The sequence below is a fragment of the Grampus griseus genome (assembly GCF_964374135.1).
Source record: "Grampus griseus genome assembly, chromosome: 9".
NCBI lineage: Eukaryota > Metazoa > Chordata > Mammalia > Artiodactyla > Delphinidae > Grampus > Grampus griseus.
The window spans coordinates 96780442-96793920 of NC_139003.1; the positions used below are offsets into that span (position 1 = coordinate 96780442).

Consider the following 13479-nt stretch of genomic DNA (forward strand, 5'->3'; position numbering starts at 1 on the left):
ACAGGGCGGGTTAGGAGGTAGCTCGGTAGCCAAGCAGCCGTCGGCAGCGGGGTGTCAGTGCCCCGTCTGTTGGAGACGGAGCCGGGAGGATTTGCTGGTGGGGGCAATGGGCCCAGGCCTGAGGGGCTTCCAGGGGCCCGGGTCTGCTGAGGTGGGAGAGGCTACCGGGGTGAGTGCTGGGGGTGACCAGGGGTCCTGCCAGGGTCTGTCCCATGCAACGTTGGGCTGGGGAGGGGCACGGCTGGCTGGCCCAAGCTGAAGGTGTCGATCTGGGGTCTTTGGCACAGGGCTGGGCTCCCGAGGTGAGTGTGGATGAGACATCACGAGGGGTGGAGTTTGCGGTGGAGGAGGGTCCAGGTGTGAGGCGTGGACCAGAGGAGGCTGGGGAAGGGGCCAGGGGAGGGGAGCTGACGGTGGGCTGGGCACTGGGACCTGAGCGTGGGCTCAGGATGTGAAGGTGGCCCCGCCCAGGGCAGCTGTGAAGGGAAGGCAGGCTGGGGTGCGGCCCAGGCAGGGTGAGGTGAGGCCTTTTCAGGAGTTTTGCTGGAAAGGGGAGAAAGATGGGCCCGCCTGGGAGAGGAAGAGGCGTTAAGAGAAGGATCTCATTTTCAGGGGAAAGAAATAATCAGACGCTTGCTGTCGAGGATGATGGTTGGAAGTTGCGGGTCCCAGTTGAAGTGGGGAGGGGGGGCCCCGCAGGCAGTGGGCAGTGGGACCGGCTGGGCTGGGCAGAGGGAGGTCCCCGGGGGAGGAGGGACAGACGAGGATTCCCTTGTGGCCGGAGGAGCACCCCAGGCACAGGGTTGTGCACGGAGCTGGCTTCGCTTCCAGAGTGTGAGCGGGCAGGGGGCTGTCCTGTTGGGCTGTGGAGTTTCAGCTAGACAAGGAAGAGAGCTCGAAGGGCAAGCCTTCCAAGGGTGGGAAAGGTGCAGGATTGAGGTCCTGGCAGGGCCCTGGCATCCAGGGCAGCGTGGGCTGTGGGAAGGTCCTTGGGGGCCCAGATGCTGAGGCCCGGTGTGCAGGTCTGCTGGGTGTGCCGCGCCCTCTGCAGCGGGGGGCCCTGCCCTTACACAGGGCCTGTGTGTGTAGTGCCAGCAGGGATGCCGTGGGGTTGGCAAGGACTTGGCAGTACCAGGACGCCCTGTGGTCCTGCGGCCACGTGCTCTGGGGTGTGGTACTCAGCCTCCACCCCGGCACGTACCCTTCCCCGAGCTCAGAACCCTCTCAGCCTGTTGCCCCCATCCCCTCTCTTCTGGTGCCGGCGTGAACCAACGCCCTCTCCAGGTGACCTCTGGGCCAGATTCTCTCTGCCTTGTCACCCTCGTCCCTGATCACTGATTAGGAGGCCAGTCTTGATACCTCCCTGTGCCCCATGGGGGCAGGGGCTGCACCTCTTGTCGCTGCTGTGTGCCCGTCACCGTGGCTGCTGGTCTGGGGGTGTGTGGGAATGCAGGGGGGCAGGTGTGCCAGCAGCTTCTCGTGGACGGCCTCCTCTTCCGCTCTCCTGCGGGAAGATCTCTGGGGCGCGTGGAAGCACCCTGGGTGTGTGAATGTGAATGCAGAGCACCAGGCAGGGGAGACCTGCCCGCTCCCCAGATTGCCCTGCCCGCCTCGCCCTGCCCGCCAGACTCCAGCTGTGGGGTGTGCCGTGGGGCTGTTTTCCATGTGAGCAGCTCACACGGTGTGGCAGGGCAGCTAGGTACTCAGTGACTGCGTGGCTGGGCCTTGCTGTCCCTGGGGGGGTCACCATGGCCGGAGTAAAGGGAAGGTGGGTGTAGAGGAGGTGACAAGGTGGGGCTCCCGGTGACCCAGCCCGCTCCCACTCTGCTCCTGAGTTTTCCCTTGACCAAACTGCCCAGCCTCTGCTGGCCCTTCTGCCCCCAGCCCATGCCTCACGTCTCTGCCCAGACCTCAGTAGGGATCCGCACTCCCCCCCTTTTCTGCCATCGGCCACCTGAGGCCCTGCTTTCTGGAAAAGCCGCATCTGCCAGGTGTGACCTGTGGCGTCCTGCACCCTGTGCTGAGCTGACCCCGGGTGCCTGGCCCCTCAGTTGGACTCCTTATGCTCCACCTGACTGCGTACTCCGCTCGACAGTGACAGCTGGGCGCTTCACTGCAGGGGTCACGGAAGCTGTGGGGCTGACGGGCTGGAGGGCATCTCGGGAGAGGTGTCCTGTGTGTTATATGTTCTGCATGTTCAAAACCTTAAATAGAGGCTGGGAGGGGCGTGCAGAAGCCACAGGTGATTAAGGGTCTGCTGGGAGAGAAGCGCATTTTGTGCAAAGACTCACTATCGTTTGAATTTTTAGAAACGTGTTCACTACTGCCTGTGGGCGTTTTAAACACGCTCAGTACGCATTTAAATATTGACTCCACCAAACTACAATTTATTGTTTCATATACGCCGGTCTTCCCGCTGCCACCAGAAAAGCGCCTTCCTCTACAGACTGGGATGAGCTGATCCCAGAATACAGCAGGTGGTCCTTTAGACGCAGAAAACGCTGCGTGGTACGGGGGCCAGTGCAGTGCACCGGGGTGCAGCCAGTGCTGGCCACTGCCTGTGAGAGGTGGCACAGGCGTTGAAGTTGCGTTTGTGTTCCAGCCCCGCACCGGGTTAAAGCATGGACGCTCCAGCTAGCGGGACGCTCAGATTTGGAGGTGTTCAGGGGCACAGCGAAGATGATCAGGGTCACATGGAGATACTCGGGGTCACATGGAGATGGTTGGGTCGCACGGAGATGCCCAGGTCACATGGAGATGCTCAGGTCACAGTGAGGTGTTCTGGGTGACAGTGGGCACCATTTTTTTTTTTTTTTTTTTTTTTTGCTGTACGTGGGCCTCTCACTGTTGTGGCCTCTCCCGTTGTGGAGCACAGGCTCCAGACGCGCAGGCTCAGCGGCCATGGCTCACGGGCCCAGCCTCTCCGCGGCATGTGGGATCTTCCCGGATCGGGGCACGAACCTGCGTCCCCTGCATCGGCAGGCAGACTCTCAACCACTGTGCTGCCAGGGAAGCCCTCTTTTTTGTTTTTAATCAACTCTCCTTCACTGCTTGTCTCCAGAGCTTTCCACGTTGCCTTTGTGGGAATAACCACTCTGTCTTCACGTTCAAAACTTCTGGGTGTAATGGTTTCCTCGGGCTGTTGTAACTAAGTGCCCAGACTGGGTGGCTTAAACAACAGACATTACTTCTCACACTTCTGGAGGCTGCTTTCTCCCGAAACCTTTCTTCTTGGTGTGTCGACGGCCATCTTCTCCCTGTGTCCTGTCTTCCCTCCGTGCGTGTCTGTGTCCTGATCTCCTCTTCTTATAAGGACACCAGTCATGTTGGATTAGGGCCCAGCCTAATGGCCTCATTTTAACTTGATTACCTCTTGAAAGACCCTGTGTCCAAATACAGGCCCAGGCTGGGGGGTTAGGGTGAGGACTTCCACGTGAATTTCGGGGGACACACCTTGCGTCCTTTCCTACTGTTCCGTTACGTGACAAGCTCATAGCACAGGTGACCCCTGCACAGGGTGGGGGATGAGGCCTGGCTCGTGGCCATGTGAAACCGGCTTGGCACCGTGGGTCTGGCTGGCGTAGTCGTTTCATGGGCTGGTGGTCGGAGGACGCGTAGGAGCCTCTGCTGAGCTGGGCCCTGTGTGTAGCCCTCTGCAATGTTCTCTCCCCTCCAGCTCGGTGCCAACGCCCTGCTCTTCCTTGGCGTGAACATGTACGGGGTCTTCGTGAGGATCCTGGCTGAGCGCTCCCAGAGGAAGGCCTTCCTGCAGGCCCGGAACTGCATCGAGGACCGGCTGAGGCTGGAGGATGAGAACGAGAAGCAGGTCAGTACCCGGGGTCTCGCCCTGAGGGACATGGGGGGCCCGGGGCGGGGGGCATAGAGCCGCACAGCCTTCTCACCAAGGGCACTGGGAGTGAGGCCCAGCCTGGCCCGCCTGGGAGTCGGGTAGGGGCCTCAGGCCCCCGCTGGCCCCTCTGTCTCTGTGGACCAGCCCCCTCAGCTGGTCGGAGGAGAGGGGCCAGCTGCGTGGGAGCAGAGGCAGAAGAACTGCCACTCGTGGTCATCCCTGGGCTTCGGTGTAACCGTGGGTGACATGAGGTACGGGGCTGTGGACGAGACGCCCAGGAGGCAGGCCTCAGTGGAGGCAGAGGAGAGCTGGCCTTGGTGCCGCTGGAAGGCGCTGAGTTGCTAGGAAGTGATGGTCACCCTGTGAGCCTCACACCCGCAGCTTGGCCTGAGGCTGCAGAGCACCCTGCCCGGCTCCTGCCAGGCCTGCTGGGGCAGCTGCACTGTCCCCTGTGATCTAAAGGCTTGGAGGGAGCCGGGTGGGTTCCCACTGCCCCAGCTACCGTCCCCTGCATGTCGCGGGCTCACCGCTTTCGGCGGCGTTTCCTCTGCTGCTGTCCTGGGGCCGCGGGGACGCTCCAAGAGCCCTGGGCGAGGCCTTTAGCTGGGAGCACCCGGACTCCTGTGCTTTCCCAAAGTGCTTGTTTTCCCGGGGTAGGGTGGATGGGACGGGTTTATAAACGAGATGCTATTATTATTGTAAATACGAGGCGTTAAGAACAGACTGTACACTTAAAAATGCACACGCACGTTTCCATTTGTAGGTATTATAACGATGCCTAGTATTTACAGTAAAAGTTGGCCATCACTTAGAAATAGATGGCGCATGTATGTTTAGATCGTGTGTGGATCAGCGGGTGGCTCTGTCTGTGGGTGGTGTACGTGTGGGAGATGTGTGTCTGTGAGGCTGTGTGCATTCTTGCGATGTGCATGTGGGCATGTGTGTGTTGTATGCACGTGCATGGGCACATTTGTATGTGTCTGTACACGTGTGTTTGTGGATATGTGGGGCATGTGTGCAAATGTATATGTGCGTATATGTGTGCATGTCTGTGTGTGGGTATATACATGTGTGTGGATTGCATTCACGTGGACTGCGTGTGTGCATGCCTATATGTCTCTGTACACACCGTGTGCACGTGTGTGCACTTGTGGGTGTGTGTGCATATGTGCACGTGTGGATGTGTGTGTATGAGTGTGCTGGCACCCACATGCACAAGTATAAAGAGCACGTCTCCTGGGGCTGTGCGCTGAACGTTTTCCCGTGCCAGCGTCATCGGCGCCGATGGGGAGTCTTCGGTGCGAAGAGACCCTTGAGCTTGGTGCCTTATTACGTTCATCACCTCCACGGGATCCCAGAAGTGACTCTTCAGAGTCCTCTCCCCTTAAATACATCGCCTGAAGCACTGGAAAAATCAACGTGGGGGCCATTCTTGTGTGTTTCTGAATCTTCCTTTGCTTTCTCTGTATTTTTCTATCCTCTCCATCTCCTTTCAAGTATCTTCCTTTCCCACTTTCTTCAAAAAATCACTTTCTTAAGAAAAAATATTTATTTTTACTGAAGTATAGTTGATTTACAATGTTGTGTTAGTTTCAGGTGTACAGCAAAGTGATTCACTTATACGTACATATATATCTACTTTTTTCACATTCGTTTTCCACATAGGTTATTATAAAACAATATTGAGTAGGGTTCCATGTGCTATACATTAGGTCCTTGTTGATTATCTGTTTTATATATAGTAGTGTGTATATGTTAATCCCAAACTCCCAGTTTATCCCTCCCCCCCTTCTCCTTTGGTACCCATAAGTTTGTTTTCTATGTCTGTGGGACTATTGCTGTTTTGTAAATAAGTTCATTTGTATTATTTTTTTATTTTATTTTTTTTGTGTTACGCGGACCTCTCACTGCTGTGGCCTCTCCTGCTGCGGAGCACAGGCTCCGGACGCGCAGGCTCAGCGGCCATGGCTCACGGGCCCAGCCGCTCCGCGGCACGTGGGATCCTCCCGGACCGGGGCATGAACCCATGTCCCCTGCATCGGCAGGCGGATTCCCAACTACTGCGCCACCAGTGAAGCCCCATTTGTATTATTTTTTAAGATTCCACATGTAAGCGATATCATGTGATATTTGTCTTTCTCTGTCTGACTGATTTAGTATGCTAATCTCTAGGTCCAGCCATGTTGCTGCAAATGACATTACTTCATTCTTTTTTATGGCTGAGTAATAGGCCATTGTATATATGTTCCACATCTTTTTTTTTAAAATTTAATTTAATTTATTTTTTTATACAGAAGGTTTTTGTTAGTTATCGATTTTATACATATTACTGTATACATGTCAATCCCAATCTCCCAATTCATCCCACCTCCACCACCCGCTCCCCCACCCCGCTTTCCCGTCTTGGTGACCATACGTTTGTTCTCTACTTCTGTGTCTCTATTTCTGCCTTGCAAACTGGTTCATCTGTACCGGTTTTCTAGATTCCACATATATGTGTTAATATCTGATATTTGTTTTCCCCTTTCTGACTTACTTCACTCTGTATGACAGTCCTTGGGTCCATCCACGTCTCTACAAATGACCCAATTTCGTTCCTTTTTATGGCTGAGTAAATTCCATTGTATATATGTACCACATCTTCTTTATCCATTCATCTATTGATGGGCATTTAGGTTGCTTCCATGACCCGGCTATTGTAAATAGTACTGCAGTGAACATTGGGGTGCATTTTGAATTATGGTTTTCTCTGGGTGTATGCCCAGTAGTGGGATTGCTGGGTCATATGGTAGGTCTAGTTTTAGTTTTTTAAGGAACCTCCATACTGTTCTCCATAGTGGCTGTATCAATTTACATTCCCACCAACAGTGCAAGAGGGTTCCGTTTTCTCCGCACCCTCTCCAGCATTTATTGTTTGTAGATTTTTTGATGATGGCCATTCTAACTGGTGTGAGGTGATACCTCATTGTAGTTTTGATTTGCATTTCTCTAATAATTGGTGATGTTGAGCAGCTTTTCATGTGCTTCTTGGCCATCTGTATGTCTTCTTTGGAGAAATGTCTATTTAGGGCTTCTGCCCATTTTTTGATTGGGTTGTTTGTTTTTTTAATATTGAGCTGCATGAGCTGTTTATATATTTTGGAGATTAATCCTTTGTCCTTTGATTCATTTGCAAATATTTTCTCCCATTCTGAGGGTTGTCTTTTCGTCTTGTTTATAGTTTCCTTTGCTGTGCAAAAGCTTTTAAGTTTAACTAGGTCCCATTTGTTTATTTTTGTTTTTATTTCCATTACTCTAGGAGGTGGGTCAAAAAAGATCTTTCTGAGCCTGCGCGTCCGGAGCCTGTGCTCCGCAATGGGAGAGGCCACAGCAGTGAGAGGCCCGTGTACCGCAAAAAAAAAAAAAAAAAAAAAAAAAAAAAAATCTTTCTGTGATTTATGTCAAAGAGTGTTCTTCCTATGTTTTCCTCTAAGAGTTTTATAGTGTCCGGTCTTACATTTAGGTCTTTAATCCATTTGGAGTTTATTTTTATGTATGATGTTAGGGAGTGTTCTAATTTCATTCTTTTACATGTACCTGTCCAGTTTTCCCAGCACCACTTATTGAAGAGACTGTTTTTTCTCCATTGTATATCCTTGCCTCCTTTGTCATAGATTAGTTGACCATAGGTGCGTGGGTTTATCTCTGAGCTTTCTATCCTGTTCCATTGATCTGTATTTCTGTTTTTGTGCCAGTACCATATTGTCTTGATGACTGTAGCTTTGTAATATAGTCTGAAGTCGGAAAGTCTGATTCCTCCGGCTCCATTTTTTCCCCTCAAGATTGCTTTGGCTATTTGGAGTCGTTTTTGTCTCTGTACAAATTTTAAGATTTTTTATTCTAGTTCTGTAAAAATTGCTATTGGTAATTTGATAAGGATTGCATTGAATCTGTAGATTGCTTTGGGTAGTATAATCATTTTCACCATATTGATTCTTCCAATGGAAGAACATGGTATATCTCTCCATCTGTTTGTGTCATCTTTGATTTCTTTCATCAGTGTCTTATAGTTTTCTGAGTACAGGTCTTTTACCTCCTTAGGTAGGTTTATTCCTAGGTACTTTGTTCTTTTTGTTGCAGTGGTGAATGGGATTGCTTCCTTAATATCTCTTTCTGATCTTTCGTTGTTAGTGTATAGGAATGCAAGAGATTTTTGTGCATTAATTTTGTATCCTGCTACTTTACCAAATTCATTGATTAGCTCTAGTAGTTTTCTGGTGGCATCTTTAGGATTCTCTATGTATAGTATCATGTCACCTGCAAACAGTGACAGTTTTACTTCTTCTTTTCCAATTTGTATTTCTTTTATTTCTTTTTCTTCTCTGATTGCCATGGCTAGCTAGGACTTCCAAAACTATGTTGAATAATAGTGGCAAGAGTGGACATCCTTGTCTTGTTCCTGATCTTAGAGGAAATGCTTTCAGTTTTTCACCAATTGAGAATGATGTTTGCTGTGGGTTTGTCATATATGGCCTTTATTTATTGAGGTCGGTTCCTTTTATGCCCACTTTCTGGAGAGTTTTTATCATAAATGTATGTTGAATTTTGTCAAAACCTTTTCCTGCATCTATTGAGATGATCATATGGTTTTTATTCTTCAGTTTGTTAATATGGCATATCACATTGCTGGATTTGCATATATTGAAGAATCCTTGCATCCCTGGGATAAATCCCAATTGATCATGTTGTATGATCCTTTTAATGTGTTGTTGGATTCTGTTTGCTGGTATTTTGTTGAGGATTTTTGCATCTGTATTCATCGGTGATATTGGTGTGTAATTTTCTTTTTTTGTAGTATCTTTGTCTGGTTTTGGTATCAGAGTGATGGTGGCCTCATAGAATGAGTTTTGGAATGTTCCTTCCTGTGCAATTTTTTTTAAGTGTTTGAGAAGGGTGGGTGTTAGCTCTTTTCTAAATGTTTGGTAGAATTCAACTGTGAAGCCATCTGGTCCTGGACTTTGGTTTGTTGGAAGATTTTTAACCACAGTTTCAATGTCATTACTTGTGATTGGTCTGTTCATATTTTCTATTACTTCCTGGTTCAGTCTTGGAAGGTTATCCCTTTCTAAGAATTTGTCCCTTTCTTCCAGGTTGTCCATTTTATTGGCATAGAGCTGCTTGTAGTCTCTTATGATGCTTTGTATTTCTGCGGTGTTCGTTGTAACTTCTTTTTCATTTCTAATTTTATTGATTTGAGTCCTCTCCCTCTTTTTCTTGATGAGTTTGGCTAAAGGTTTATCAATTTTGTTTATCTTCTCAAAGAACCAGCCTTTAGTTTTATTTATCTTTGCTATTGTTTTCTTTGTTTCTATTTCATTTATTTCTGCTCTGATCTTTATGATTTCTTTCCTTCTACTAAGTTTGGGTTTTGTTTGTTCTTCTTTCTCTGTTTCCTTTAGGTATAAGGTTAGATTGTTTATTTGAGATTTTTCTTGTTTCTTGAGGTAGGCTTGTATAGCTATAAACTTCCCTCTTAGAACTGCTTTTGCTGCATCCCATAGGTTTTGGATCGTCGTGTCTTCGTTGTCATTTGTCTCTAGGTATTTTTTGACTTCCTCTTTGATTTCTTCAGTGATCTCTTGGTTATTTAGTAACGTATTGTTTAGTCTCCATGCATTTGTGTTTTTCACCTTTTTTCCCCTTGTAATTGATTTCTAATATCATAGTGTAGTGGTCAGAAAAGATGCTTGATATGATTTCATTTTTCTTAAATTTACCGAGGCTTGATTTGTGACCCAAAATGTGATCTATCCTGGAGAATGTTGCATGTGCACTTGAGAGGAAAGTGTAATCTGCTATTTTCAGATCAATGTCCTATAAATATCATTTAAATCTGTTTGGTCTATTGTGTCATTTAAAGCTTCTGTTTCCTTATTAATTTTCTGTCTGGATGATCTGTCCATTGGTGTAAGTGAGGTGTTAAAGTCCACCACTATTGTTGTGTTACTGCCGATTTCCTCTTTTATAGCTGTTAGCAGTTGCCTTATGTATTGAGGTGCTCCTGTGTTGGGTGCATATATATTTATAATTGTTATATCCTTCTTGGATCGATCCCTTGATCATTATGTAGTGTCCTTCCTTGTCTCTTGTAACATTCTTTACTTTAAAGTCTATTTTATCTGGTATGAGTATTGCTACTCCAGCTTTCTTCTGAGTTCCATTTGCATGGAATATCTTTTTCCATCCCATCACTCTCAGTCTGTATGTGTCCCTAGGTCTGAAGTGGGTCTCTTGTAGACAGCATATATATGGGTCTTGTTTCTGTATCCATTCAGCGAGCCTGTGTCTTTTGTTTGGAGCATTTAATCCATTCATGTTTAAGGTAATTATTGATATTTATATTTCTAATACCATTTTCTTAATTGTCCTGGGTTTGTTTTCGTAGGTCCTTTTCTTCTCTTGTGTTTCCCACTTAGAGAATTTCCTTTAGCATTTGTTGTAGCGCTGGTTTGGTGATGCTGAATTCTCTTAGCTTTTGCTTGTCTGTAAAGCTTTTGATTTCTCTGTCAAATGTGAATGAGATCCTTGCCAGGTAGAGTCATCTTGGTTGTAGTTTCTTCCCTTTCATCACTTTAAATATATCATGCCACTCCCTCTTGGTTTGTAGAGTTTCTGCTGAGAAATCAGCTGTTAACCTTATGGGAGTTCCTTTGTATATTATTTGTCATTTTTCCTTTGTGTTTTTAATAATTTTTCTTTGTGCTTAATTTTTGGCAATTTGATTACTATATGTCTCAGTGTGTTTCTCCTTGGGTTTATCCTGCCTGGGACTCTCTGCACTTCCTGGACTTGGGTGGCTATTTCCTTTCCCAGTTAGGGAAATTTTCGACTACAGTCTCTACAAATATTTTTTCGGGTCCTTTCTCTCTCTATTCTCCTTCTGGGACCTCTAAAATGAGAACGTTGGTGTGTTTAATGTTGTCCCAGAGGTCTCTTAGGCTGTCTTCATTTCTTTTCATTCTTTATTCTTTCCGCAGCAGTGAATTCCATCATTCTGTCTTACAGGTCAGTTATCCGTTCTCCTGCCTCAGTTATTCTGCTATTGATTCCTTCTAATGTATTTTTCATTTCAGCTATTGTATTGTTCATCTCTGTTTGTTCTTTAATTCTTCTGGGTGTTTGTTCTTTAATTCTTCTAGGTCTTTGTTAAACATTTCTTTATCTTTTCAATCATTGCCTCCATTCTTTTTCCGAGGTCCTGGATCATCTTCACTATCATTACTCTGAATTCTCTTTCTGGAAGGTTGCCTATCTCCACTTCATTTAGTTGTCTTTCTGGAGTTTTATCTTGTTCCTTCATCTGGTACATAGTCCTCTGCCTTTTCATTTTGTCTGTCTTTCTGTGAATGTGGTTTTCATTCCACAGGCTACAGAATTGTAGTTCTTCTTGCTTCTGCTGTCTGCTCTCTGGTGGATGAGGCTATCTAAGAGGCTTGTGCAAGCTTCCTGATGGAAGGGACTGGTGGTGGGTAAAGCTGGGTGTTGCTCTGGTGGGCAGAGCTCAGTAAAACTTTAATCTGCTTGTCTGCTGATGGGTGGGGCTGAGTTCCCTCCTTGTTGGTGTTTGGCCTGAGGCGACCCAGAACTGGAGCCTACAGGCTCTTTGGTGGGGCTAATGGCAGACTCTGGGAAGGCTCACGCCAAGGAGTACTTCCCAGAACTTCTGCTGCCAGTGTCCTTGTCCCCGTGGTGAGCCACAGCTGCCCCCCGCCTCTGCAGGAGACCCTCCAACACTAGCATGTAGGTCTGGTTTAGTCTCCTAGGGGTCACTGCTCCTTCCCTTGGGTCCCGATGCGCACACTACTTTGTGTGTGCCCTTCAATAGTGGAGTCTCTGTTTCCCTTGGTCGTGTCAAAGTCCTGCAGTCAAATCCCTCTAGCCTTCAAAGTCTGATTCTCTGGGAATTCCTCCTCCCCTTGCTGGACCCGCAGGTTGGGAAGCGTGACGTGGGGCTCAGAACTTTCACTCCAGTGGGTGGACTTCTGTGGTCTAAGTGTTCTCCAGTTTGTGAGTCACCCACCCAGCAGTTGTGGGATTTGATTTTATTGTGATTGCGCCCCTCCTGCCATCTCACTGCAGCTTCTCCTTTGTCTTTGGATGTGGGGTATCTTTTTTGGTGAGTTCCGGTATCTTCCTGTTGATGACTGTTCAGCAGTTAGTTGTGATTCCAGTGCTCTTGCAAGAGGGAGTGAGTGGATGTCCTTCTACTCCGCCATCTTGAAACTGTACCACACCTTCTTTATCCATTCATCTATCAAGGGGCACTTAGTTGCATCCATGTCTTGGCTCTTGTAAATAGTGCTGCTGTGAACATTGGGGTGCATGTGTCTTTTCAAATTATGGTTTTCTCTGGATCCGCTTTCTCTGGTTCTGTCTTGCGTTTCTTTTCTTACTCTTGCTGCCTTTCCTATAGACTACCTAGCATCTACCCTTAAAACATTTTTGAATGCTTGGTGTGCCCTCTGTCCCTCCAATGGGTCCCATCTGTTGATGGCGAGGATGCTGGCCATGGTGTGGCCACTCTTGCTGCCTGCACGTGCGGGTTCTGCAAGTGCACATCCCTCCCCATGCACGCCCGTCCAGGGAACACAGTGGCCAAGCAAGCACTCGTGCTTGCTGCGAACCTAGCCTTTGCTGCTGTACGTGTGTCACCTCTCTGCAGCTCCGAGAGCAAGGAGCTTCTCAGTCCCAGACTCACGGAAGCTCAGCGACGGGTCTGAGTTCTAACCGCCGACCTGATGTTCTTAAGCAGGAAATGTGCAATCACCCAATCCCATGAACCCAGCTGAGTGCTCTGTATTTTCGAGTTTCCGTCCTTACGCACATTCTCTTCCCTCATCTTCGTCATTTTGGTGTATACATAATTTTATTTTCTGCATTTTGACTTAACATTTCCCACAGGTGTATCCACTGGTGCCCTAAAGGTCACCTAAGACAGCTGCTGCTTCCTCGTCTTCATGCAGGTCTCCGCATCTGACTTGTAGACACCATGTTTTTAAAAATGTTTCTTTCTCATAAGCATCTTTATTCGTATAGACTTGAAGTATCCTTGGTTACATTCTCAGGAGTGCAAATATTACAGTGTCATCTCTCTCCCTGTCCTGGGTATTTTCCAAAACATGTTGTGCTTCCTTTTATCTTATAAGTAATACTTAGTTACACCCAGCTCTGGGTAGCAGTGGTTGAGTGGGGTCCTGGGGCCGACAGGGTGGGCGTCAGAGGGAGCCTGCCAGAAATGCAGATTCTCAGGCCTGCCCAGTCCCATGGCTGGGAAAGCTGGGGTGGGCCCAGCGTTCAGGGTTCTGGTGTGTATCCCCAGCGTTGCACGTGACCCACTTTCTCTCTCCCTCCGTCCCTCCTTCCCTCCTCTCTTCCTGTTAGAACTCGGTACCCCCCGTTTACTCAGATGCCGGTTCCTTGCGTGGTGGCCACTTTTCCATGCGTGCTTACTGGTTGTGTTTCTCTGTGGAGCGCATGTTCTGATCCTCTGCCCATTCATGCTCTGACTTTCCCGTGGGTTTGAATGAGCCGCTCACTAGGGAAAGGCTGGTGTTCCTCAAGTCTGTTCCTCTAGCTGTGCTTTTCTTTGT

The 13479-nt window shown here is 48.2% G+C and overlaps 1 protein-coding gene across 1 annotated transcript in view; it reads left to right on the forward strand.

The window, feature by feature from the left end:
- Positions 1-13479, forward strand: part of ADCY1 (adenylate cyclase 1) — a gene marked incomplete at both ends in the record, with an annotated part of 117369 nt that overhangs the window by 17223 nt on the left and 86667 nt on the right. Inside the window, one exon of the mRNA XM_082661602.1 lies at positions 3677-3826. Coding sequence (XP_082517728.1) covers positions 3677-3826 — 150 coding nt within the window. The remainder of the gene's footprint in view (positions 1-3676; positions 3827-13479) is intronic.